Raw genomic sequence first — 25,075 nt, forward strand, 5'->3', positions numbered from 1 at the left:
TGATTTAACTTTGGTACCTGGTATCTGTCTAGAAAATTGTTCATTTCCTGCAGATTTTCCAGTTTTGTTGAATATAGGCTTTTGTAGTAGGATCTGATGATTTTTTAAATTTCTTCAGATTCTGCTGTTATGTTTCCCTTTTCATTTCTGATTTTGTTAATTTGGATACACTCTCTGGTTAGTCTGACTAAGGGTTTATCTATCTTGTTGATTTTCTCAAAGAATCAGCTCCTGGTTTTGTTGATTCTTTGTATAGTCCTTTTTGTTTCTACTTAGTTGATTTCAGCTCTGAGTTTGATTATTTCCTGACTTCTACTCCTCTTGGTTTATTTATTTCTTTTTGTTCTAGAGCTTTTAGGTGTGCTGTCAAGCTGCTGACATATGCTCTCTTCCGTTTCTTTTTGCAGGCACTCAGAGCTATGAGTTTTCCTCTTAGTACCACTTTCATTGTGTCCCATAAGTTTGAGAATATTGTATCTTCATTTTAAGTAAATTCTCAGAAGTCATTAATTTCTTTCTTTATTTCTTCCTTAACCAAGTTGTCATTGAGTAGGACATTGTTCAACTTCCATGTATATGTGGGCTTTCTGTCTTTTTTTGTTATTGAAGAACAGTCTTAGTGCATGGTGATCTGTTAGGATGCATGGGATTCTTTCTATATTCCTTTATCTGGTGAGGCCTGTTTTGGGACAGATTATATGGTCAATTTTGGAGATGGTTCCATGAGGTACTGAAAAGAAGGTATATCCTTTTGTTTTAGGATGGAATGTTCTATAAATATCTGTTAAATCCATTTGGTTCATAACTTCTGTTAGTTTCTCTAGGTCTCTGTTTAATTTCTGTTTCCATGATCTGTCCAGTGATGAGAGTGGGGTGTTAAAATCTCCTACTATTATCATGTGAGGTGCAATGTGTGCTTCGAGCTTTAGTAAGGTTTCTTTTATGAATGTAGGTGCCCTTGCATTTGGAACATAGTTATTTAGGATTGAGAGTTCATCTTGGCAGATATTTCCTTTCATGAATATGAAGTGTCCTTCCTTATCTTTTTTAATAACTTTTGGTTGAAAGTCATTTTTTTATAGTAGAAAGGCAACTCCAGCTTGTTTCTTTGGGCCATTTGCTCAGAAAATTGTTTTCCAGCCATTTACTCTGAGGTAGTCTGTCTTTGTCTCTGAGGTGTGTTTCCTGCATGAAGCAAAATGCTGAGTCCTCTTTATGTATCCAGTCTGTTAGTATTTCTTTTTATTGGGGAACTGAGTCCATTGATGTTGAGAGATAGTAAGGAATAGTGATTGTCACTTCCTGTTATTTTCATTGTTAGAGGTAGAATTATGTTTGTCTCTCTTTTGGTTTCATTGCAAGGAAATTATATTCTTTTTTTTTTCTTTTCTTTTTTTCGGAGCTGGGGACCGAACCCAGGGCCTTGCTAGGGCCTTGCTCTTGCTAGGCAAGCACTCTACCACTGAGCTAAATCCCCAACCCCTTATATTCTTGCTTTCTGTATGGTGTAGTTTCTCTCCTTGTGTTGGAGTTTTCCATCTATTATTCTTTATGGGGCTGGATTTGTAGAAAGATATTGCATAAATTTGGTTTTGTCATGGAATATCTTGGTTTTTCCATCTATGTTAATTGAGAGTTTTGCTGGATACAGTAACTTGGACTGGCATTTGTGCTCTCTTAGGGTCTGTATGACATCTGTCCAGGATCTTCTGGCTTTCATAGTCTCTGGTGAGAAGTCTGGTGTAATTCTTATAGGTCTGCCTTTATATGTCACTTGACCTTTTTCCCTTACTGCTTTTAATATTCTTTCTTTGTTTTGTGCATTTGATGTATTAACTATTATGTGACAGGAGGTATTTCTCTTCTGGTCCAATCTATTTGGAGTTCTGTAGGCTTCTTGTATGTTTATGGTCATCTCTTTCTTTAGGTCAGGGAAGTTTTCTTCTATAATTTTGTTGAGGGGGGCCCCTTAAGTTGAGAGTCTTCACTTTCTTCTATACCTATTATCCTTAGGTTTGATCTTCTCATTGTGTCTTGGATTTCCTGTATGTTTTTGGCTAGGAGCTTTTTGCGTTTTACATTATCTTTGACAGTTGTGTCGATGTTTTCTATGGTATCTTCTGCCCCTGAGATTCTGTCTTCTATTTCTTGTATTCTGTTGGTAATGCTTGTATCTATGGCTCCTTGTCTCTTCCTTTGGTTTTCTATATCCAGGGTTGTCTCCCTTTGTGCTTTCTTTATTGTTTCTATTTCCATTTTCAATTCGTTCACCTGTTTGGTTGTGTTTTCCTGTAATTCTTTCAGGTATTTTTGTGTTTTCTCTCTAAGGGCTTCTACTTCTTTACTTGTGCTTTCCTGCATCTCTCTAAGGGAGTTCTTTATGTCTTTCTTAAAGTCCTCCATCATTATCAAAAAATGCTATTTTAAATCTAAATCTTGCTTTTCTGGTGTGTTTGGATATCCAGTCTTTTCTTTGGTGGGAGAACTGGGCTCTGATGATGCCAAGTAGTCTTGGTTTCTGTTGCTTAGGTTCCTGCACTCGCCTCTACCCATTGGGTTGTCTCTGGTGTTTGCTTGTCTTGCTGTTTCTGGGAGTGACTTGACCCTGCTGTAGGTCTCTGTGTCAGCACTCCTGTAGAACGTTTTCCTGTTTTCTTTCAGCCTTTCCTGAGAACAGGTGCTCTGCTCTCAGCTGTAGTGGCACTCCTGGAGACTGTCTTCCAGCTCTAGGCACTGACAGGAATCAAGGGGTCCTCCTGCCCCTGATTTCTCCTATAGGTCCTTGTACCCAGCGTGCACAGTTGGCACTATGTGATTCCCTCTTGGGTCTGGACTGTGGGCAGAGTATATTCTCCTCTGACTTCTCAGGAGTATCCACACTTCTGAAGTTCCAGCTCTCTCCCCGCACAGGATTTGGGTGCAGGGAGCTATTTGGCCAGATCAGTTCGGTTCTGGGCACAGACCAGAATCATGGGTCCGGCGGCTGTCTGATCCTATATCCCTGTGTCCAGAGGCACCCTGCAGTTTCCCCTTGGACCAGGGATGTGTGCCAAGTTGTGCAGAGGTGGCAGTCTGTCCTGTGGCCTCAGGATGTCTGTACTCCTGGGTGGTTCACTCTCTTCCCCATGGGATTTGGGTGCAGGGAACTGTCCACATATTTCTTTATTGTAGCATCATCAGGTGTGCCACTCAGATCTCTTCTGCCCACCCCATATTCTTCTTGAACTGTGAACCAAAGTAAAACTTTCCCCCCTAATTTTGTTTCTTGTCAGGCATTTGGTCATGGGAACAAGAAAGAATAACTAAGACATAGGGGCACACTCATTTAAACCATATCAGGAGCCCTTACCCTAAACCCAGCCATGCTGGTACCTGACCTCAGACTTCCCGAAATATGAGGAGTATACACAGTAAGACACCCAGTTGCTGGCATTCTGTTACAGTAGGACAAATGGATACAGACTTGGGGAAAGCATCCCCTACATGAGTGAGTTTTCTGCTGAACTCAAGTCTATCAATAACAGAACTCATGGGCCAGGCTTTGAAGAAGGAAAGGAAGTCCTCCAGGTAGAGGAGGGAGCAGCAGGAAGTCCTCCAGGTAGAGGAGGGAGCAGCAGGAAGTCTTTCAGGCAGAAGAGGGAGCAGTAGGGAGTCCTTCAGACAGAGGAGGGACCAGCTCCTTCAACATGATGTCAAAAGCTGGAGACTGAGATGGCTTTACGCATTCTCAAATAAGAGAGAGAAGTGTGTCAGAATATAGAATGTGCAAGTAAGGCTGGGAGGATTGATCACTGATGATAACACCCTCATTAGAGCCATGCTAGTAGGGGTCTCCCACAATGACCTTGGAGGTCTGGGTGTTTTGGAAACAGGTAACCTGATGCCCAGTTCATCTGTGCTCTGTGCTATCCAGAACCTCCTAGGAAAACTTGATGAACACTAATTTTCACATCTTAACTCAGCCATCAAAGGGTGCTCAATAGGAAGTCACAAGTCATTATTTAGCACACTGGGACAGCAGAAGTGGAAGTCTGCTGTGTGTTGCTCACTGTGCACACACTATAAGGCATCTGATTCCAGGCTGACCAGGGTTCTTCAGTTAGGGGCTAGAAAGAAGTAACTCAGGTGCAGCTGACTGGACTCCAGTGGTGGTGGTGGTGGGATAGCATAGCAGCACAGGGCTCCGTTGCATATATACATGCAGCTGCTATGCTGTGCATCCCAAGTGTCATTCTTGAAGGAGAAAATAGAGGGAGGGCAGGTGAGATGGCTCCTCACTAAAGGCGCTTGAATACACACATCATGACCTGGGTTTGATCCCAGGAAGTCATGTAAGAGCAGAAGCAGAGACCAACGCTACACAGTTGTTTTCTGACCTTTATGTGTGCACCGTTGCATGCGTGCCCCTCACCACAGTAGTAGTAATAGTAGTAGTAGTAGTAGTAGTAGTAGTAGTAGTAGTAGTAGTAAATACTTTTTAAAATAAAATGTAAGACTTACTAACACCCTTCTCCCAGGAGGTTTGAGGACGGCCACATACTCTCAAGTCTACACAACAGCTATGCAGCCCCCATGTAGCTCACACCGTAATGCAACTGCGTTTTCTGAACCGTTCCCTTCTTTCCCTGCTTTTGTCCTGGCCCACATACTCCACTCACATCAGGGACCCAAAGTGACAGCCAAAATCCAGTCTGATCAGGTCCAAACCTTCTCAGGGAGAACAAGACCCACTGTTCCCAGAGCCGTGCGGATCCAACACAGCTTACCCATGCTCTACCTTCTCCCTGTCATTAAAGTAAACAAAAACTTTAAAGGAAATCGGCTAGCGACTGATCTAGAACATAATACATAGGCTATGGTGGTTTGTAGAAACAACCAGGGAGCTGGAGGCAAGGGGGAACACCTACCTACACGCTGGGAGGAGAGACACATGCGAGGTGTTCTAGAACAAGTTCAGTGGCTCCAGCGGATTCTCCTGCCAGGGAGCCATGTGCTGGCTGTTGCTGGGGGATGACCTAAGCTTTCTGGTACAAAGTTGTGCCTTAAGAAAGCTGTGTGTGGGGGTTGGGGATTTAGCTCAGTGGTAGAGCGCTTGCCTAGCAAGCGCAAGGCCCTGGGTTCGGTCCCCAGCTCCGGAAAAAAAAAAAAAAAAAAAAAAAAAAAAAAAAAAAAAGAAAAGAAAAGAAAAAAAAAAGAAAGCTGTGTGTGAGCTAATGGTTAATCCTGTAGAGGGATTAAAACAATGTTGTTTTTTGGCAGAATAGCTACAAAGATGTTTGTTTATCAGGCCAGTAAGTATGAGGACGTGTTCAACTCTACCTGGGTTTGGCAGAAGCAACTCCATTTTTGATCCTGACAATCTTAACACTCTTGCTCACCCTCTGGCTTCCTTGCTGGTCCCTGGTGGTTCCTTCTGCCAGCAGTACCCTTACTTACTCCAGAGGTCAAGCAGGCTGACCCCCCTCCCCTTCAGGCTGTGACCCATCCTCAGTTTAGTTTGATAACTACTTATTACTTCCTCCTCTTGTTGCTATAACAAAATACCTGTTGCCTTCCACACACAGCCCACAGCAAACAGGAGGGTGAACCAATCTGCCTGTTGACCTAAGGAATAAGAAAACAAGGAGGGAGGGCGCTGTTGCCTGATTTTTGGCTGGAGGACAACACCCCCCCACCCCCCTCGCCTGGCATCCAGCTAGGACCTGCCTGGCAAAGTCACCCTCATCCTTGAGAAACCAGTATAAGTACTGTTTCTCCCCCAGGGGTTGGGGGAGCCGGAGTACTTGTGATGGAGCCCGCAGCTCTGCTGTACATTTGTGCTGGCGGCTGCGGGCTTTGGGTACTGGGCTGGTGCCTGAGGCCACTGTTGCTTTTTCTGTCCACCATGGTTGACTGCTTTGGGCATGCCTCTTACGCACGCCCTCCCCCAGGTCTCACTGCACCTGCTCCAGCAGGTGACCTTCATGTACCCACAAAGCAAGCTCTCCTTGTGCTCTCTTATCTGCATCCAAGCGCCTCATTCTAAAACAGCAAAGAAGCCATTTCTAAATGGTGTGGAGACTGAGAGAAATGTAACCAACCATGTGCAGGTTTTGTCCCTCAAGTCCTTTGGAGCAAGTTTCTTCACATGCCAAAAACTCCTGCAGCCAGTGCTGACCCCACAGGATTCTCCTCTTCCCTCCAATCCTCCTTCCTTTTACCCGAACCTCACATCCCTGTCCTCTCTCTCTCTCTCTCTCTCTCTCTCTCTCTCTCTCTCTCTCTCTCTCTCTCTCTCTCCCTCCCTCCCTCCCTCCCTCCCTCCCTCCCTCCCTCCCTCTTTCTTCCCTCATTTTTCAAGCTTCTATATCATAGGGCCCTCATCCTTTTCAGGTCCCATCTGCTGCCATAATGTTAGGTTGGATGAAAAGCTAAGCCCTCTCCCTCTAGTCCATCAAGTTCAATGCTAAGAGCCCAGCGATCACAATAAACCGTAGCCTGAGCTTCTGCCACACCCTCCCCATTACAGCCCCTCACAGCTCTCCTGAGTGACCATCCATCTTCAGATCAGTGTGTGTTAACTTTATATCCATCCATGTGTCATCCGGCCCAGCAACACAAACATAATCACACAGATAAAATGCACACAGCGATGAGCTCACACATAAACCAAATGCAGAAGATACAGAGACTACTTATTAATGAACATATGGCCTGGTGTGTCTGTTACCACAGCCTCTCACACAGGGAGAGAGCACAGACATCTACAGTGCTGTTTAACTGCTTTTTCTCTCTGCAGGGCATGTGCACATCACGGACTTCAACATCGCCACAGTCCTGAAAGGAACTGAGAAGGCTTCCTCCATGGCTGGCACAAAGCCCTACATGGGTGAGCATCCTGGATTTCCCTCTCCTATCTTCTCAGTGTACCCTTCTTAACTTCTCACATCCCAGCCAGGGTTCTACTTGCCCTAGCAGGATCCCTGCCTCTGTAGCAAGGGGCATTTCCAATCCTTTCTTCCCTGGTTTTCTAGAATATTGTTTCGCAACAGGTAGGAACAAAGCTTTGCTGTCCTCTCTCAAAAGAATCGAGTAACGTCACGAGAATGTCACTTGGCCTTAGTGTTGGTCATTCTGGGTCTGTATTGAACACATGTTTGTCTGTCCTTGCAAGATTGCAGCTATTTTTCTCTTGGGGATTCTTATGGAAGCACTGTTTCATACTATTTCAGGTTGCTTTGTGAAGGACACCTATTGAGTCTTTTCTGATAATCTTCAGTTGCTGTCACTTTCTTTCAAATTTGTTTGTGATTCTTTATGCCTTTTTAAAAAATGATAATTGTATTTTTGAGTGTGTGTGTGTGTCTCTCTCTGTGTGTGTGTGTGTGTGTGTGTGTAGGTCACAGGACACTGTTTTAGGGTTTTACCACTGTGAACAGACACCGTGACCAAGGCAACTCTTAAAAGGGCATTAATTGGGGCTGGCTTACATGTTCAGAGGTTCAGTCCATAATTTTCAAGGCAGGAACATAGCAGCATCCAGGCAGGCATGGTAGAGGAGGAGCTGAGAGTTCTACATCTTTATCTGAAGGCTGCTAGCAGAATACTGGCTTCCAGGCAGCTAGGGTGAGGGTCTTAAAGCCCATGCCCACAGTGACACACCTACTCCAACAAGGCCACACCTACTCCAACAGGGCCACAGCTTCTAATCATGCCACTTCCTGGGCCGAGCATGTACAAACCACCACAGACACCTTTCCGATCAGTTCTTTCTTTCCATTATATGAGTCCCAGGGATTGAACTTGAGTCCTAAGGCTTAGCAACAAGAGTCTTTACCTGTTGAGCCATCTCAACTCCCAGTCCTGGTTTTCTGAAAGAGTGTTGTTTCTCTCTGCTTTAAGTCCCCACTTGCAGTCTATTGGTTTTGTGTGCCTTCTGGTGCAGGCTTTATTTTGCCTTTTTTGGCCTTCTTAATGACGTCAACAGTTGTTGACTCAAGATATCAAGGCACCTGACAAGCTTCTCCACCTGGTGGCAGCCTCTCAAGATGGCCAGCAGTCTCTACATGCTGAGTACTACTGCTTGGGGGTACATTCTCAAATTTTCCAAGCTTCTATTGGGCAAAGACAGTCACATGACCAACCCTGGGAGAGGGGCTTTATGGGATGAGTACCAGGAGACCTGATTTCCTGTGGAATGTCAATGGCCCAGTCTACAACAGAGTGTCCAGGCTGCTCTCCATTTTCATTGGCAGGTCTTTCTGTGTGCCTTTATGTAAGATTCCCTGTCTGCTCATTCTGCTACTTTTCTGTTCCTGTCTTTTAAGTGAAATGATCTCTTAAACTACTATTAGAAGATGGCACGATTCAGGAGAGTTCCCCTAACTTCAGATTCAGCCCCCCTCTCTGTGGGAGGTGTACTAGAACCTATGCAGAGGGTGGAGGTGACTCAGTGGCAGGGCACTTGCCTGGTATGCCTGAGATTCTGTGTTCGACCCCCAGCACCAAGAGAAAGAGAATGGAGAGAAAATAAGGGAAGGAGGGAGAGAGGGATGGAGGGAGGGAGAGAGGGAAGGAGATAGAGAGGCATCATCATGGCTGTGAGTGCCTAGTGTTGACCTCCATCCCATCTCTACCAGGACCTTGCCTTCCTTTTGCCCACCGCTTTCTCTCCTGCTTTATTGTGTGTCTCCCTCTTACTCTTACAGGGTGAATATGAACTATCCCTCACACGCTCCCATGTTAAAACAGTTGTTCCCCAGCTGGTAGCACTGTTTTGAAAGACTTTGGAACCCTGGGAAGTTGGGGCCTAGCTGGGTTGACTCAGGAGCCTGCCCTGGCAGCCATAACTCAGTGGGGTTCCAGTTGGTGATCTACAGAGATGACAGCAAGCTGCCCCACCCTCCTTCTGCCATAGATGCTGCAGGTCTTACCACTGCGATACAGCCATGCCTTCCCCACAATGACTGAGCTAAACCAAACCCTGCCTCTCTAGGCAGCGTCTGTCAGGCACCTTGTCACCAGGAGGACAGTCATTAATAGTTTTCCTTTGGGCATTTTTTTTTGAAGGGAACACCCACCTCCTTTGTCTCTGCCATACCTAAGCGGGCAACTCTTTCAGGTGTTGAGCACTGGGGTTTATGCACTGCTGGTCTGGGCCCCTCACTACCTGCTTTGGGGTTCCTCTCTGCTTCTTACTCTATAGACATCACCACATGGTGACCTTACCATGATTGATTGATGCAGTAAAAATTAAAAATGGATCACGGCTACTGGTTCCCGAATGCTCTCATTCCTTGCCAATCTGAGGGAGCCACGTGCTCTGACTGTTTCTCTGCCAGCTGCTTTCACATGCTGTCCCCTTGGCGGGTTGTTACCACACCTGACACACACATCGAGTTCTGCAGGCCATTCTAGTGTGGCACCACACCACGCTAGCCCCAAGCATTCTAAAGCCTAACACGGTTTCCCAGAACTGAGACAGGTTGACTCTCTGCCCGCCAGGAACTTTGGTCACATCCCCTGTAGCTCTAGAAACTTGTAGTTTAACAATTAGATGTATATGTTAAATTCTCAAGCTACAATACATCCACAGAATAAATTCACTGCCAATTAATAAAGATAGAAATTGCCCACCTAGACAAGATAAAATTGACCCAGACCACCTGGATCGGAATCATCCTCCTCTGTCTCCATCTTCCTTTTCTCGCTCCTCCTCCTCCTCTTCTTCTTCCTCCTCCTCTTCCTCCTCCTCTTCCTCTTCTTCCTCCTCTTCTTCCTCCTCCTCTTTCGCCTTCTCCTCCTCCTCTTCCTCCTCCTCTTCTTCCTCCTCTTCTTCTTCCTCCTCCTCTTCCTCCTCCTCCTCCTCATCCTCCTCCTCCTCCTCTTCCTCTTCTTCCTCTCTCTCTCTCTCTCTCTCTCTCTCGCTCTCGCTCTCGCTCTCGCTCTCGCTCTCGCTCTAGCAGTTTGCGCCTGGAATCTCACTAGTCAGAAGACAGAAGCTGAGGCATCGTATGGTCAAAGCTATCCTGGCTATAGAATTAAAACCTATGTGATTTTCTTCCCAGAATTCAACATTTAAAGTCACTGAATTAATTGATATTAAACTTAAGTAAGAATTGACAATAAATACTGGCAAAAATAGAAGGCTTCCCTGAGACTCCCCTTTGCCTACTGTCTCTGCCTCCCTTAAGTGAATGAAGCCCCTGGGTCCTGGCTCTTTCCCTTCAGGGAGGGAGAACTGTGAGGGGCCGTCTAGTTACACCTCAGCAGCCTCACCTGTGTACATGATGATTGTGGTCCTACTGTGTGTGCATCATCATTATGCTTCATCCTCACAGTATCCACTGGCAGTTCCTCGTTTTACATACAAGGAGTCTGAGGTCCAGAGAGGTCCATTAGTCTGCCCGAGGTCACACAGCTGCTTAGAGAGGGAGATGGGATTTCAAGCATTTTGGATCTGAAACCTAAGCTCCCATCTCTGTACCAAGCTTGGACATTGAGTCATTATTCTAAAAAGCTGATCTTTCTCCAACAAGAGTCAGTTTATCGTCATGGCTGTATGTAAGATTCAGGGTTTCTGGTGTCCTAATTAGAGTCGGGCCTGAATTAATGAGCAAAGGTGCAGGAGAGAAGTTCCCGGGCTTTGGAGGGTGATCTCCAAATGGCTGTGTCTCCAGGGACAGTGGGTCAGGCAAGGGCAGCTGTGGAGTTCAGGGTTCTCATTAGAGCTCACCCCCATGGTTTTAAAAGCTCTGAACTCCCAACGCCAAGGGATGGTTTGTTGATTTCTCTCGTTGGAGCTGTTTGCTTCCAAAGCCTGATAGTAAGTTCCCAGAATGCCCTAAGTGTTGTTTCCAGAACAGGCTGATGACTAAGGTCCTGGAAGGTGATACACAAAGATTTCTCTAGAAGAAATATTTGCCCATAACTGAATGTTCATTCATTGAAAAAGCACATGGGATTCTCCACTGAATGGAAGAAAACTCTGTAAAATGTATCAGAAGTCAGAAACATCCCAGCTGCCACCCAGGGTTCTCCAATTCATTAATATGAGGAGAGCAGAAGGAATTCTCCTCAGCAAACGTTTAGGAGTGTGAAGAAGGCATGGGGTTCTGAGGGAAGCATAAGGTGACAAATAAAGGTAGACCACCTGATCCTTAGTACTCAGGCCTAGGGAGAGGGGGCATGCAAATGTGTGGAGATCACAGTCAGTCAGAGGCATGAGGAGAAGCAGTTCGTCCAGAGAAGGGGAGATGACCTCTTCATGGGCACTCTCCTGCAGAAGATGATGCAGAGAGCACATTTCATTGGATAAAGACGGGGAAAGGAGCTGAGGCTGAGGGAATGGTCTGTTCTAAGGAATAAGACAGCATTGCAAGCTGCGAGAGCCCATTCTGCTCTAGCTGAAAGAACAGGAACAAGTTGGAGAGAAAGGAAGCAGACCAAGTGGGTAAGGGCTTGACTCCCAGTATCCAAATAATGCACATCACGTGCCCCTTGAGGCGAGCCTCAGGAGATGCTAACTGGAAAACTTCCAGCTGGTCTTAGCTTCCAACTCTAGGAAATGGGGCAGCTGGTGGTGGGTACAGTGAGTCTCAATTGACGCCTTAGTTAGGTTTCTACCGCCATGACAAAACATCATAGCCAATGTAACTTATTAAATAAAGCATTTAATTGGGGACTCACAGTTGCAGAGATTAAGAATCCACAGCCATCATGGTAGGGAGCATGCGAGCAGGCAGTAGCTTGGAGCTCACACCTTGATCCACAAGCACAAGGCAGAGAGAGAGAACTAACTGTGAATGGCCTGGGCTTTTGAAGCCTCAGTGGCCACCCAGTGACACATCTCCCCCCAGCAAGGCCGTATATCTTAAGCCTTCCCAAACAGTTCTACCAATTGGAGACCAAGCATTTAATCATGTGAGTCTCTGGGGCCATTTCCATTCAAACCAGCACAGTGGGCATTGGTGGGGATGTCATGCCAGAACTGAGGAAAGTTCACAGCATTGTGCCTGGAAGGTGGCCACCATTGATGCACAGAAACTGCCATTGCTGTTCCTTCCTGTCATGGCTTCCTGTCCTACCTATGCTAAGTGTTTGAGGGTAGAGACAAACTCACATTTTCCTGTTTTGGGAGCTCACACTTGAGAGGCAGAGGCAGGCTCTAAAGAAATCTCACTCTATCACTAGTAAGGAAATTGGGAGACATAAGGCCACCACACACTTAGTTCTTGCCCCTACCCCTTACTCCTGTCCATTCCTGCCCCCAAGAAAGTTGTGATGAGCAAACATGGGTATTGTGGGAAGTGACTATGGCCACGAGTGCACTCTCAAGAGAAATGACTAACCTTGGGGAGAGCAACAGTGACTACGCTGTGTGCCAGAAGAAACTGTAGAGCCAGCACTCAACTTGGGTCTCCAAGGTCCTTCAGCTCCCAGTAACCTCTGTGCATCTATTCTTTCACACACTGCAGGGGCTCCTGCATGCCAGGCAGTGCCCTGGAGACTGAAAACACATCGGAAACCAAGCAACATCCCTGCCCTCTTTGGTTTCACAGTTTGTGGGGGACAGTCACTTGAAAGGTCATCCCTGATAAATGTGTACTCTGAGATATTTATTTTCTTAATTTTTATGTGAGCAGGTGCGTTGGCTGCATGTATGCCCATGTGCCCTGTGCATGCTTGGTGGCCACAGAAGCCAGAAGCATCATCATAGCCTTTGGAACTAGAGTTACAGGTGGCCGTGAGCCATCATGTGGATGCTGGGAATAGAACCTGGGTTCTCTGGAAGAGCAGCAAGTACTCGTAACTCTTCAGGACCAAAGAATCTTTTTAAACAGTTTTCAATTTGATGAAGAAAAAATTTGCACTTCACCCATGTGGAGCATACACACAGGGTCATAGCTAACCATGTATTCTTCATATAACATCACGCCATTCTTACTTCTGCTTCCTGGAAATGTTCTACCTTGTGCGAGTTCCAAGTTTACATTGGAGCTGCAGTCCTGCTGGAGTCTATTTCTGAATACAGTGTGAGGTAGGGAGGAGCTTTTCCTGTCTGCTTCCAGTGATCCAAACCATTGAACTCTGTTTAAAGTGTTCTTCTTACTCTACCCTTTTTCAACTTTGTCAGATCTCATCTGGCCTCAGATCATGGATCTGTTTCTACTCCCTGCTTCATTTCACCCATCTATTGCTTATTGACTTTTACTTGTAGCAAAGATGGTGCTTGAAATCCCATAGCTGAGTCGCTGTCAATTCCTTTCTTCTTTTCAAGCTATGGCAACACGGAGTCCTGTACCCTTTCATGTACATTTTTATAGCCATCTTAATGATTTCTAAGATAACAAATATTTGTACTGTGTCTCTGTCAGGATCATATCAAACCTACATGTCATAGGAGCGAAGTCTCCCAGCCCAGGAGAACAGAAGGACGCTGGTCCACAAGATCATCTTGGCTTCCAGCAGCTCTACCATTGATTCATCAGCACACAGACTTAGCGTGTGTTTTGTTCTATGTACACTTTCTATGTATTTTGTGCATTTTGCTGTTTTTCTAAGAACTAGATGTTTTAAAATAATATTTCTAGGAATCCTCTGAGAATCTCATACAGTGTAATTTGATCATATTCATCATCTTCCCAAATTTCCAGACCTCCTTACCCATCCAACATTGTGTCATTGTGTTTTCTCTCTCTCTCTCTCTCTCTCTCTCTCTCTCTCTCTCTCTCTCTCTCTCTCCTCTCCTCTCCCCCTCCTCTCCCCTCTCCCTCTCCCCTCTCCCCTCTCTCGTCTCCTCTTCTCTCCTTTTTAATGTCTAGTTTATGTTGGCCAACTACTGTTAGGTGTGGGACTTGCCTTGGAGTATGGTCAATATACCAGAAGTTCTACAGTTAGAGAAAACTGACCCCGCCTTTCCCAGCAGCTGACAAACGTCAGCAGCTCCTCAGCAAGTGTGGGATTTCATGCCTACATCCTTCTTGTTGGGATTTTGTCTGGCTCGAGCTCGTGTGAGTTTTATGCATGCTCTCACAATTGCCCTGAGCTTGTGTGTGCTTCTGCCCTACTGTGTCCAGAAAACACTGTTTCCCTGAATTCCCCCACCACCTCTGGCTGTTAGACTCCTTCCAATCCCTCTTCCTGGAATATTCCCCAAACTTTAAGGAGGAAGCATGTGACATTTATGGCCCATTGGGGTTGGTCACTTCAATAAGAGTCTCTTATTCTCTGCACATTGACCAGCTATGGGTCTCTGTGTTGGTTGCCACCTAATACAAGAAGAAGCATCTATGATGAGGATTGAGAGATGCATTGATCTGAGGGTGTAGCAATAAATCAATAGGGGTCAGTTTAAAACTATTTAATATTAAATAATATTAAATCATAAGTCTATTTGGGAGAATAGTAGTAGTAGCTCTTCCCCCAGGCCTATGACCTATCTAGCCATATATTTTTGTGCCTATTAGAATGTCAGGTATCGGGGCTGGGGATTTAGCTCAGTGGTAGAGCGCTTACCTAGGAAGCGCAAGGCCCTGGGTTCGGTCCCCAGCTCTGAAAAAAAGAATCAAAAAAAAAAAAAAAAAAGAAAGAATGCCAGGTATGGATAAGTTCAATTGTGTGGGAATAGGTCTTTAATCCAGTCAGAAAGTGTTTGGGTATCACTGTAATGTTTATGCCACCATTACACTGGTGGGCATATATTGCAAGGTCGGTCATTTTCATAGCTTTCAGGGGTCCTAACTGGGTTATACTGATGACTTTCTTTTCTCCTATGGTAATATGCTTCTCACCTTCCACCACTGTGAGAGCTAGCCAGTAGCAATGGAGCTTTCAGGTCAGTACCCACTTGATTTCTCCATGAGTTAAGGATGTTACGTCTTCATCAATAGACTCTTATCATCACATTCTAGACAGTAACCAAGAGCAATGGCAATAGCCTATTTGTTTGGGGGGACTCTGCAGAACTACATTGATCAATAACCCAAAAAGGGGTAACCCATTCCTGGTGCTGGAGTTTTTATTTGGTAGCATATGGTGTCTAGTTGAGGATGTTGTCCTGTTGTCCCTGTCTTAGGGTAATTTCATTTAAACATTTTGTACATATGCATGTGTGTATGTTTTAGGCAACTTCTACCATAGTGGGTTTGTTTATATGTGGTTTACTTTCTATTATATGTAGTGTGTGTGTGTTGTGTGTGTGGTGTGGTGTGGTGTGGTGTGGTGTGTGTGTGTGTGTGTGTGTGTGTGTGTGTGTATGAGAGAGAGAGAGAGAGAGAGAGAGAGAGAGAGAGAGAGAGAGAGAGAGAGAGAGATCAGAAGAGGGTGCCAGCACTCCAGAATGGGAGCTATAGATGGTTATGAACTGCCAGATGTAAATTTTCCAGTCCTTTAACAGCAGCAGGTACTATTAGCAGCTGATCCATTTTTCAGCCTTCTCAAGAACTAGATTTTTAATCAGTCAGTCTTCAGTCATTAATGATTAAAAAAATACAGTTGACTCTTTACATTGATTTTTGGATCTTGTGACTGTGACACATTTTCTTAGTTCTGACAGGTCTTCTCCAGTGAATTCCTTGAGATTTCTACCTGTGCACTTGTGTTTGCAGATAGGGTTTTACTTTACGCCACTGTTTTGTGTGCTTTCCTGAGTGTGTGTGTGTTCACAGTGCCTATCAGCTAGGAAACTTTGCCTTGACCCTGCTCTTAGCTGGATGCTGTCTCCTGGTCCACACTCAATGTCATGTTCACCTGAGGATTTGTACTTCTCTCTATCAACATAAAGAATTACCAAATATTTCAACTGTTTTTTCCCCAATCATAAATGCATGTTGAATTCTGCCAGAGCCTTTTTCTTTTTGATATTTGAGATAATCTGATGTTTTTTTCCTACAATCTACTGAAGTACATTGATGAATTTTTGCAAATGCAAACAGGCCCAGCACTCCCCGAAGGAATCTTATTAGTCATGACATATTAGCTTCCTTACACAACGCTGGAATCCATGTGTTAATATCTTGTTTACACTACTTGCATCTCATTTATGAGGATTGTTTGCTTGTCTTTACATTTGTTTTTATGACAGCTCCATGTGGTTTGAGTAGCAGAGTATTGATGGCACTCTAAGTTGGAAGGATTGCTGCTACTCATTTGTGAATTTGATAAAATTGTCCAGTGAAGATATGTGATTAAACCTGATATTGTTTCATGTGAAGAAAACTTTACAACTATGAATTCAATGTCTAAGAGTAACAATTATATAAAACACAGTAATTTATTGTTGTCAGAGACTTTATGTATTTTGTCTTGGCATCCATGCATGTGTAACAACCCCTCACCCTTTTTAGGGATAGTGGGTTCTATGGTGAGAGCTCTTCTTTTGTTCTTTAATTAGTATTTTGTACTTTCTCTCTGATTTTCTAATCATTCTGATTCCACACTAATAAACATGATGATTTTTTTAAGTACCAATTTTTATCTTAATTGCCTTTCTCTCTTACTTCTCTGTCTTCTGTTGCATCCGTTTTCCTCTTGTCTTAATTGCTTCCTTAGGTCACCTGTTGGTCTCAGTCATGGTGCGTAATGTGGATGTTCGGATAACTGACTCGAGACTCTTCTTCCTTGCAGGAATATCACACACAGGAAACAAAGTCCAGCTGTAGCTGTGGCCCCATGACTTTGGAAGTATTATGCTCACATTCTGTTATGACCATTTTAAAAGAATAGGAATTTTCTCTCCTTATCATTCTAATGCTGATGTCCAGCCTAATTCTCCAATGAACCAATACCGTGTGCAGCATGACCATGGGTAGAGTTCGATCAAAAGCCACTGTCCAGCCTTTCCTTCCTCCATCTTTTCCTGCTGCCTCTGAGCTGATCATCATTTAGCACTGCCTTTACCTCACTCTCGCTTCAGTATTTAAACCTGAAAAAGCAAGCACACAGAATGTTCCAGTTTTAGGTCACTCAATAGAAACTATTCTGAAGTTGGGCTTTAAAAATCTCATAAAAGGGAACTGGAGAGATGGTTAAGATTGTGTAGTGCAATCTTACCAGCAGCCACATTACACAGAATACAACCACCTGTAACTCCACTTCAAAGGTTATGACGACCTCTTCTGGCCTCTGAAGACACTGCACCCAGGTGCGTAGACACACCCAGAGACGACACACGTAATTCACAAATAAAAAGAAACCCTTTAAAAAATAATTTCACAAGAGTATATTCCCCAATCTTCCTACCCATCTCTGTTTCTCCTGCTATAAACATATCATCCATCAATCTTATTTTTGCTTCTGATGGCATTTTATAGTCATCAAAATAAAGAATTAATTTTCTATATACCTTCACTTTTTTTCTGTTACCAGTAATTTTTTTGTGTGTATACGGAGTTTTAGTTTTCTATCTGATATCATGGACTTTGGAGGATTTCTTAAAATCAATCTTAATGAAAGCCTATTAGCAATAAAAAGTGTAGACAAATGAGTTTTTAAAAAGTGTTTATTGCAAAAATTATTACACTTTAAAGATAACTTGAATGAATATCCTGTATACTGAGTGCCAGGTTAACAGCTTCTCTTGGGGAATTAACTGTACCGCCCTGCTGTAACAGCTCTGACTTTGGCTGTGATGTTCCTCCCATCTTCGTTGCTCTGCTCTGTCATATGTCTGTCTTCCTTGAGTTGCATCTGGAACTTTCCCCTGATCATTAGCTGTTGGCTATGCCTGTGATATACGGGAAGCTTAAGTTTTGCTTTCATTGTGTCCATTTATTCAGATGGTCTCTGGGTTTCTTGAGTAGCTGATTTGATGACTCATCATTTTGTGGAAACTTCTTTTTATGTATTTATTTTGTGTGTGTGTGGGTGCTCTGTCTTCACAAATATATGAAGCAATGCCTCTTCTCCTAAGCTCTGCATCACCAAGGAATTCCCACGGTCTCTTTTCCGTCCTTGTCCTCTTCTTGAAAACCGTGGAACTATACAGAGGACCTGGTGAGTGGATGCGAGCTCCACTCTTATCGTCTGGGCAAGGCCTGGGCCTCTTGTTGGTGCCCACACATGGCTCAGCTGAGGCTATCTTACCCTCTTCCTCCATCCCTGTTTTCCTCCCGTGGCACACTCAGGGGAATCACACCTCTGTCTTCTTACTTCTGATTGTTAGCTAATTCAAGAAAGAGTACCATGGGCTAACATAATTATTAATCTTTGTTAATCTGACTAAAATATACCTCTTGGTGCCTATGGGAATGTTTCTAGAAGAGTTTAACAGAGGAGATAAAAAACCCACTCTAAATGTGGATGTCATCATCCCAAAGAAGGCAAGTTGAACACCAGAACCATCTTTTCTACCTAACTGCAGATGCAACATGTCTAACCATTGTACACCCCTACCACCATTCCCTCCCCACAATGGTGGGCTGTGCCCTCAAACTGTAAGCCAGATTAAACCTTTCCTTCTAAAATTGATTTTGTCAGGTATATTGTCCCAATAATCAGAAAGGTAGCTAATACGATACTGTGTTTATCCTTTTCCAGTTAGCCTCTGTCCCTTTATTGTTTCTGCTGCTGTGATAAATATCTTGACAAAGGCAACTTTAAAGAGAGGGGGTTTATTTGTCTCACAATTCCAGGTTATAGTGCATCATTATGGACAAGTCAAGGCAGAAATTTCAAGCAACTAGCCACATCCACTAGCAGAGAGAATGAACACATGCATCTTGTTAGCACTTGTTTAAACTTACACAATCTGGGATCCCTGACATAGGGAATGGTGCTACCCACAGAGGGGCAGGTCTTCTCACCTCAATTAACAACTCAAGATTCAAGTCCCCACAGACATACCCATAGGCACCCTACTCTAGAAATCATTTTCCAGGTAATTTTCAGATTCTATCAGATTGACTATTAAAATTTATCACCACAGGCTAGATGTGACACTCCAACTTTGGTGTTACAACAGAGCAGAACTATTTCAGATCTGACAGGGGATGTGTTTATAAAAAGATAAAGGGGGTAATATGTTCTATGGAGGTGTGGTGAGGTATGGGGGAAGGGGTGTGCCTCTGCAAGCCCATGTTGAGGTATCCATTCCCCCTGAGGGACCAGCCACACGATGATATAGTATAGAATAGAGTTTATTTAGGGCATGGGGAGGAGGGTCAAGAAGGTAATAGAGGCAAAGAAAGGCAGAGAGAAAGTAGAGAAGTAGAGAAGTAGAGGCTGGCCATGAGTACATGGAGAGAGCTGGGGAAGGGAATGGGGAGAGAGTGGGGAAGGAAAGCAAGAGCAAGAGAGGAGCAAGAGAGCAAGAGAGGGGAAGCAGCCCCTTTTATAGTGTCAGGTATACCTGGCTGTTGCCAGGTAACTGTAGGGCAGAGCTTAGACAGAATGCTAACAATGGGAAAGGGAGTTGTAAGTGGAGTAGAGGAATGGAACTGGAGGAGCCCAGAGTAACTTCCATGAGACATCATACTTCAGCTGAATCCTGAAAGATGTCTCAACCTTGTTCAACACAGGACACACAGAGCATGGCAGAGACAAGGAACTCTATTCACCAGGACCCTTAGGCAAGAAGGGACTGACTGACAGAAAGCACCTAAGAGAACAGATTTGGCCAGTAATCGAGGAAGATGAACTTGGTGAGGCATGAATAGAGCACACAGCACCTGCTTTGCATGGTAAATTTGGGGCTCTGCAGCAACACTAAACATCAACTGCCTTGGACAAATAGGGAACCCAGAACCATCTAAGTAGCAATAAGCAGGATGAACGTTCCTAATGTAGAAACCTCAACCCCAAATCCAAAATATAGTAAGCACTGACACGATGGCACTTAATACCTGACCTCATGTGACAGGCCATAGTGAAAAGGCAACTACCTGAGAACTTTTTAAAATTACGTCCATGATATGTGCATGAGGCTACTGGGGATTTGAATTAACTTTGTTTTTGAGACCTGGAGATGCATCATTACACATGTGCAAACATCCCAGGGTCTGAAGCAATCTGAAGCCAAAACACATCTGGTTCTGGACCTTTGGATATTTCATCCAGATGTTAATGAATGTGTCTGTGGGAGATGGTGGGTAGAATTCTGGCCCCTTCTTCACACGTTAGCTATTAAATGTGTTGACTCTGTCTTGGCTCTTCTCATTAGAACTGTTGGCTGCGAGCCAGGGGGCTGGAGAGATGGCTCAGCAGTTAAAAGCACATGCGAATCTTCCTGGGGACCCGAGCTTGCCTTCCATCCACTCTACTGGAAGAATCCGACTCATTTTTCTGAAGTGCCTTTCCAGGACTGTTCATGACTCATTTCTGCCTCTTATCAGAGCTTCTGTATTTCTTCTTTAGCCAATTAGACTTCCCCCTCCCCTTCCTCTTCCCACACAGACTGTGAAATCCTAATGGTCTATGGCTGAGAAATGTCTTACACTTTAACAAAAGCTGTTTCCTGTTGCCTTGAATGCTGCTAACATCCCCTGGAAGAAACCAATAGCCCGTGGTGGTAGTTTCATTTTATTGCAAATTAATATGTAAGTAACACCTGAGTTCGTTGTCTAGCTAGGAGCCAAACAAAACTGAATGACCCTTGTGGAATTCAGAGTGCCCAGGCTCACCACTTATCTCTGCTTCCTATAGTTATTGGATCATTTTAATGCAAGGAATTATGACCAAGCCCTTGAACCATCTGGAGACTGTGTATAATGTGTGCCTGGGTAAGCTGAGTTCCCAATCATTGCCCATTCAAAGACAGACAGCGATATTAAAAGCCAGATCACATCTATTGGGAACCTGCTTTGTACCAGTCCCAAAAGGAAGCATGGCTGTGCTACCTCTTTGTGGTTATGGGGGACTGTCATTAATCCATGGAGCCTGAGACTTATTCAGGGGCTAAATGCTTGACCAATGAACATTTATTGAGCACCTACTGTATGCTCAGTGAACATCATAAATACACTTCCTTTCTCAGCAGTGCTACACAGGAGGGATTGTTATCCCTTCTGACAGATGGGGAAACTGAGGCCTAGCTCACTCACGGCCATTGTACCTGTAAGTGTGAGACTTGAGCTCAGTGATGACAAGTGACTTTCTTAGCATGTCTGAGCTCTCTGTTCGCTGAATGTACTTAGAATGATCTCTCTGTGCACATGAAGGTAACCTTAAAGGGACAGAGATGATAAAAGAGCAACAGAAATTGGAGTTGAGGCCAGAGAAGGAGGTTCTAGAAGGAAAGAGTGATGAGACTTGGGGGTGACCTAGTGATCAGGGACAGGCTGAAAGAGGAGGTAGAATCCACGGTGACTCCAGGTTTCTGACCGTGCAGCTGAGCAAACTATCAGCATCACCTGGGATACAGAAAGAACAGCAGGACCAGTGTGAGAGGGAAGAATCTGGATGGGCAGGCGGTGTGAAAGACTGGGGGACCCATGGCAGAGGTTCATAGGGGTGGGGTGTCCAGAGTCTGAGATACCAAGCTGGAGACACATTTCCATGGCAAGGAGTGGGAAGGAGGCCTGTGTTCTGGGCCCCATTGGACTAGATGACCCTGAACTCCCAGGCCTTGGCTTCTCCATGAAACACTTAGAGAAAAAGAGAAATTATCTTGAACATCCCTACCCCACCTCAGCTGAAATTCAGGGACTCTGCCTTCACAATCCAGAAGGGCATAATTACCTGGAGAGGCAGACTTGGGCAGCCTGTCAACTGACAGGTTACATGTTAAATAGCTTTTCACACTCTGGTGCACATCAAACCCTTCTGCAGCATCCGTGGAGCTGAACAGAAAGTGAGAAAGGGTAATGGAGAAAGTGATTGTATTTTTCTGTTTTTAGTGGAATGAGCACATGAATTTTGCATGGTCAGCCTGGGTGGCAAATCTCAGCAAGTGGATATTTGCATTTCTGGGGGAAGAAAGATAACGTCTCCGAGCAGACTCCGTGTGTCCTTATTCTTCCGGAAGGCCAATTGTATGATGGTCTGACGCCCTTTGGCATGGAAACTCACTTCAATTAAAAACCTGCTTTGGAAGAACTGTTTGACTGCTACTCAGGGCAGTTAGTGGATGGTGACGCTGATCTTGCTAGGTAACAGAAACATTCTGGGAGTGCAGTCAGAGGCTCCATGGTGTCCAAGTCTGCCCCATGTATCCATAGCCGACTCACAGGAGTCTTCAGAGTGGACAGCATGCACCCAGCATTGTGATGAGTTCAAGAGGAAAGAAAAAGCAAACAGTATGTCTGGTAGTGTGACCAGAGCCCAAAGTTTCTTATGTATTCCTTAAATATACATACTGCCATATTGTGATAGTTCAGCAGGTAATGAAAATGACCAATAATAACCAACGGGAGGGTAGCATATACAGTGTGGGAACAGTGACCAATGCTTATTAATGTGCACATTAATGGCAAGGCCACATGTTTCTGTTTTAGGCTATACAGAAACCCTAATTTATTCACATATAACACTGGGTATATCGTCATAGAAAATCTTGGGTTTGGGACTGAGTAAAGGCACTTGCCACCAAGTCTGACTGCTAGAGTTCAATTCCCTAATGGAAGAAGAAAACTGATTCCCACAAGTTGTTCTCTGATCACTAAATATATACTGTGGCACTGTGACACACACACACACACACACACACACATACACACACACACACACACACACACACACACACACTAAATAATGTTTCCATCAGGAGCCTAGACATTTAAGTTATTGGTAGACTATCACAGTACGGCAGCACTTGTGTTGGTGTGGGCCTGGCATGGGAGCATACAATTCATCCATTTCCCATCACCTCACTGTATATCTCACACCATCACAGGAGAATGAGGAAAGTGTGATACGATGCTTTCAGAGAGAAAGAGAAGACACAGTCACACAATTCTCAGACACTCTATCATTTTGATCTGTTTTGTCACTTGCTATTATTGTCACTCTCTTCCTGAACCTGATTTATATACGAGACATTATCCTAGTAGGTGGGTATAGGGGAAGCAAACCGCATATTTGGTAGTATTGAGGCCTCTACTGACTTCTGTACATTCTTGAGACTTCAAGCAGATTGCAGAATTGGAGTCACCACTAGACGGGCTCCCTGAATCAATACCCTGCGGTGCCCTACTGAGAGATAAAAACAAAATGGTACCAGAATCCTGTCAAGATACTGCCAATCCATACAATTGAGTTGGGCTCCGTTGAAATCGCCCAAGCGTACTGACACTCAAAAGGCTCTGAGAAGCCAAGCAAAAATGGTCCTTTTTGCTTTGGGCATTGGTTAGCCTTCCCAGAGCTGGCATCCCTGTGGAGAACCACGTATACAGCAGTTGGCATGTCAGTAAGGTGTCTTGTACCAGTACAATGCCATGGTCTGTATCACGTGGCAGAAAGGAGACCCACTCAGCCTCAAGGACAGACCAAAGCAGGAAGCTCTGGGGATGGGGCTGGATGTGTAGCTCCTACAGGAGTCAGGGGGCAATAATGACATCCAGCCAAAGGCAGCACATGAGCAAAGATGAAAAATGTTGAAAAAAACTGAGCCTTTTCCTCCCCGGAGCCATCTTTGAACTGGACCAGCTCCATGGAGACAGGGAGACCTAGTGTGCATAGTGTGTAAAGTACCCACTGTGGATGGAAAGATGGAGGGGAAGGGCCAGAGCCCCAGTCCCCAGGCAGCCCAGTCCTTCCTGGCAGTCTCCAGGACCAGAGGAAAGGGTTTGGTGCCAAAACCCAAGACTCGTTTGATTCCAGCTTTGCCAAGCTGGGTGGGTGATGCTGACAGCTACCTTCCCTCGTAGTTGTTTCTTGTGACTGCAGAACAAATTTTCAGAAGACAGAATTAAAACCATACAGAAGCTTTTCCTTGAAGTTCTAGAAGCTGGAATTATGATAGCATGGAATGGTAGAGCCTTGCTTGCACTGAAGGCTCGAGGAGGGGAAGGCTTCCCTCCACTTTGTCCAGCTCAGGTAACCTCAGGTATCCCTGGGCTTATGCTGTCCCTCTCCATGCTCTACCTCTGTCTTCACACAGCCATCCCGTGTCTTAGATCACCCCTCATCTCTCTTACAAATGCATTACTCAAGGGATTAGAACCAAATCTAAACCTATGATGATTTTTATCCTGAGGCCCTCCATTATACCTGCAAAGGCCCCTATTTCAGAATGTGATGGTATTCAAAAGTACTGGGAGTGAGGCTTGGGGACCTGCCATTCAGCCCACTACTCCCCTCTTGCCTCAGCTTCCTCATTACAGAGTGCCTTCTGCACCTGTCCCAGTGAGCACCGAAAGGATTCAATTTGTACAGAACCCTTCACGGTGGCTGGCAGCCGCGGTGCTGTCATTCACTAAGCACTGCCTGCCAGGACTTTGTCAGGTTCTCAACTCCCATCTGGCCCCTGCATTGTGATTCTGAGCCACTAAAGCAGCTGTGCAGCGATTATGACATCAACACTCCTGTTCTGTCATCAGCCACAAGAGTACAGAGAGGGGAGAATCAGCTTCCCCAAAACTGCAAACGTCTGTCATCTCCCATTCACAGCAACCTGGTAGCACCCCTTGCCTGCAGCTTCAACACTGAGTCTCAAGTGCAAGCAGGGCTGTGGGCATGACAGGGACTTAAAAAGCCACTGAGGCACACTTGCCACACCCTGTACCCATGGGCACACCCGGGAAGCTGTCACAAGGCCATAATGTCTGGGCCCGGGGACTGCATAGGCAGGCATCATGCAAGCTTTTCTCTCCCAGATCCTGCAGGTCAGGAAGAAGCCAGACAAGTAAACAGATTTCAGTACAGGAAAGTGAATTCCCATGGGTTTTTCTAGATCAATGGCTGCCTCGATGATGGGTTCAAGTAAAGAACAAGTAAGATCATTGACTTTGGAGTCTGGCTGATGTAGGGACAGACAGGAAAGTACACACTAAAACAAAGCTGGAAAGCCAAAACCTACAGTGTTTGAAGAAAGCTAACCCATGGGGGGGGGGGAGAGTTTAGAACAGTCTCCACATCTCTGTTAAGTGGTGCTCGGTGGGTGGAGTAATGGCTGAGCATGACAGAGGAAGGAAAGGTTTGTGTAACAATCGGATTGCTATTC

General features: G+C 44.9%; 1 protein-coding gene across 3 annotated transcripts in view; it reads left to right on the forward strand.

The window, feature by feature from the left end:
• Stk32b (serine/threonine kinase 32B) overlaps positions 1–25,075 on the forward strand; it is a 262,047-nt gene that overhangs the window by 203,176 nt on the left and 33,796 nt on the right. For 2 of the 3 annotated variants that reach the window (NM_001107224.3, XM_017599197.3), the window contains one exon: positions 6,779–6,868. In NM_001107224.3, coding sequence (NP_001100694.1) covers positions 6,779–6,868 — 90 coding nt within the window. Of the gene's footprint in view, positions 1–6,778; positions 6,869–19,496; positions 21,861–25,075 lie in introns of those variants that run through there. The other variant, XM_039091947.2, reaches the window with a different exon arrangement.

This window comes from Rattus norvegicus, chromosome 14 (assembly GCF_036323735.1).
Source record: "Rattus norvegicus strain BN/NHsdMcwi chromosome 14, GRCr8, whole genome shotgun sequence".
NCBI lineage: Eukaryota > Metazoa > Chordata > Mammalia > Rodentia > Muridae > Rattus > Rattus norvegicus.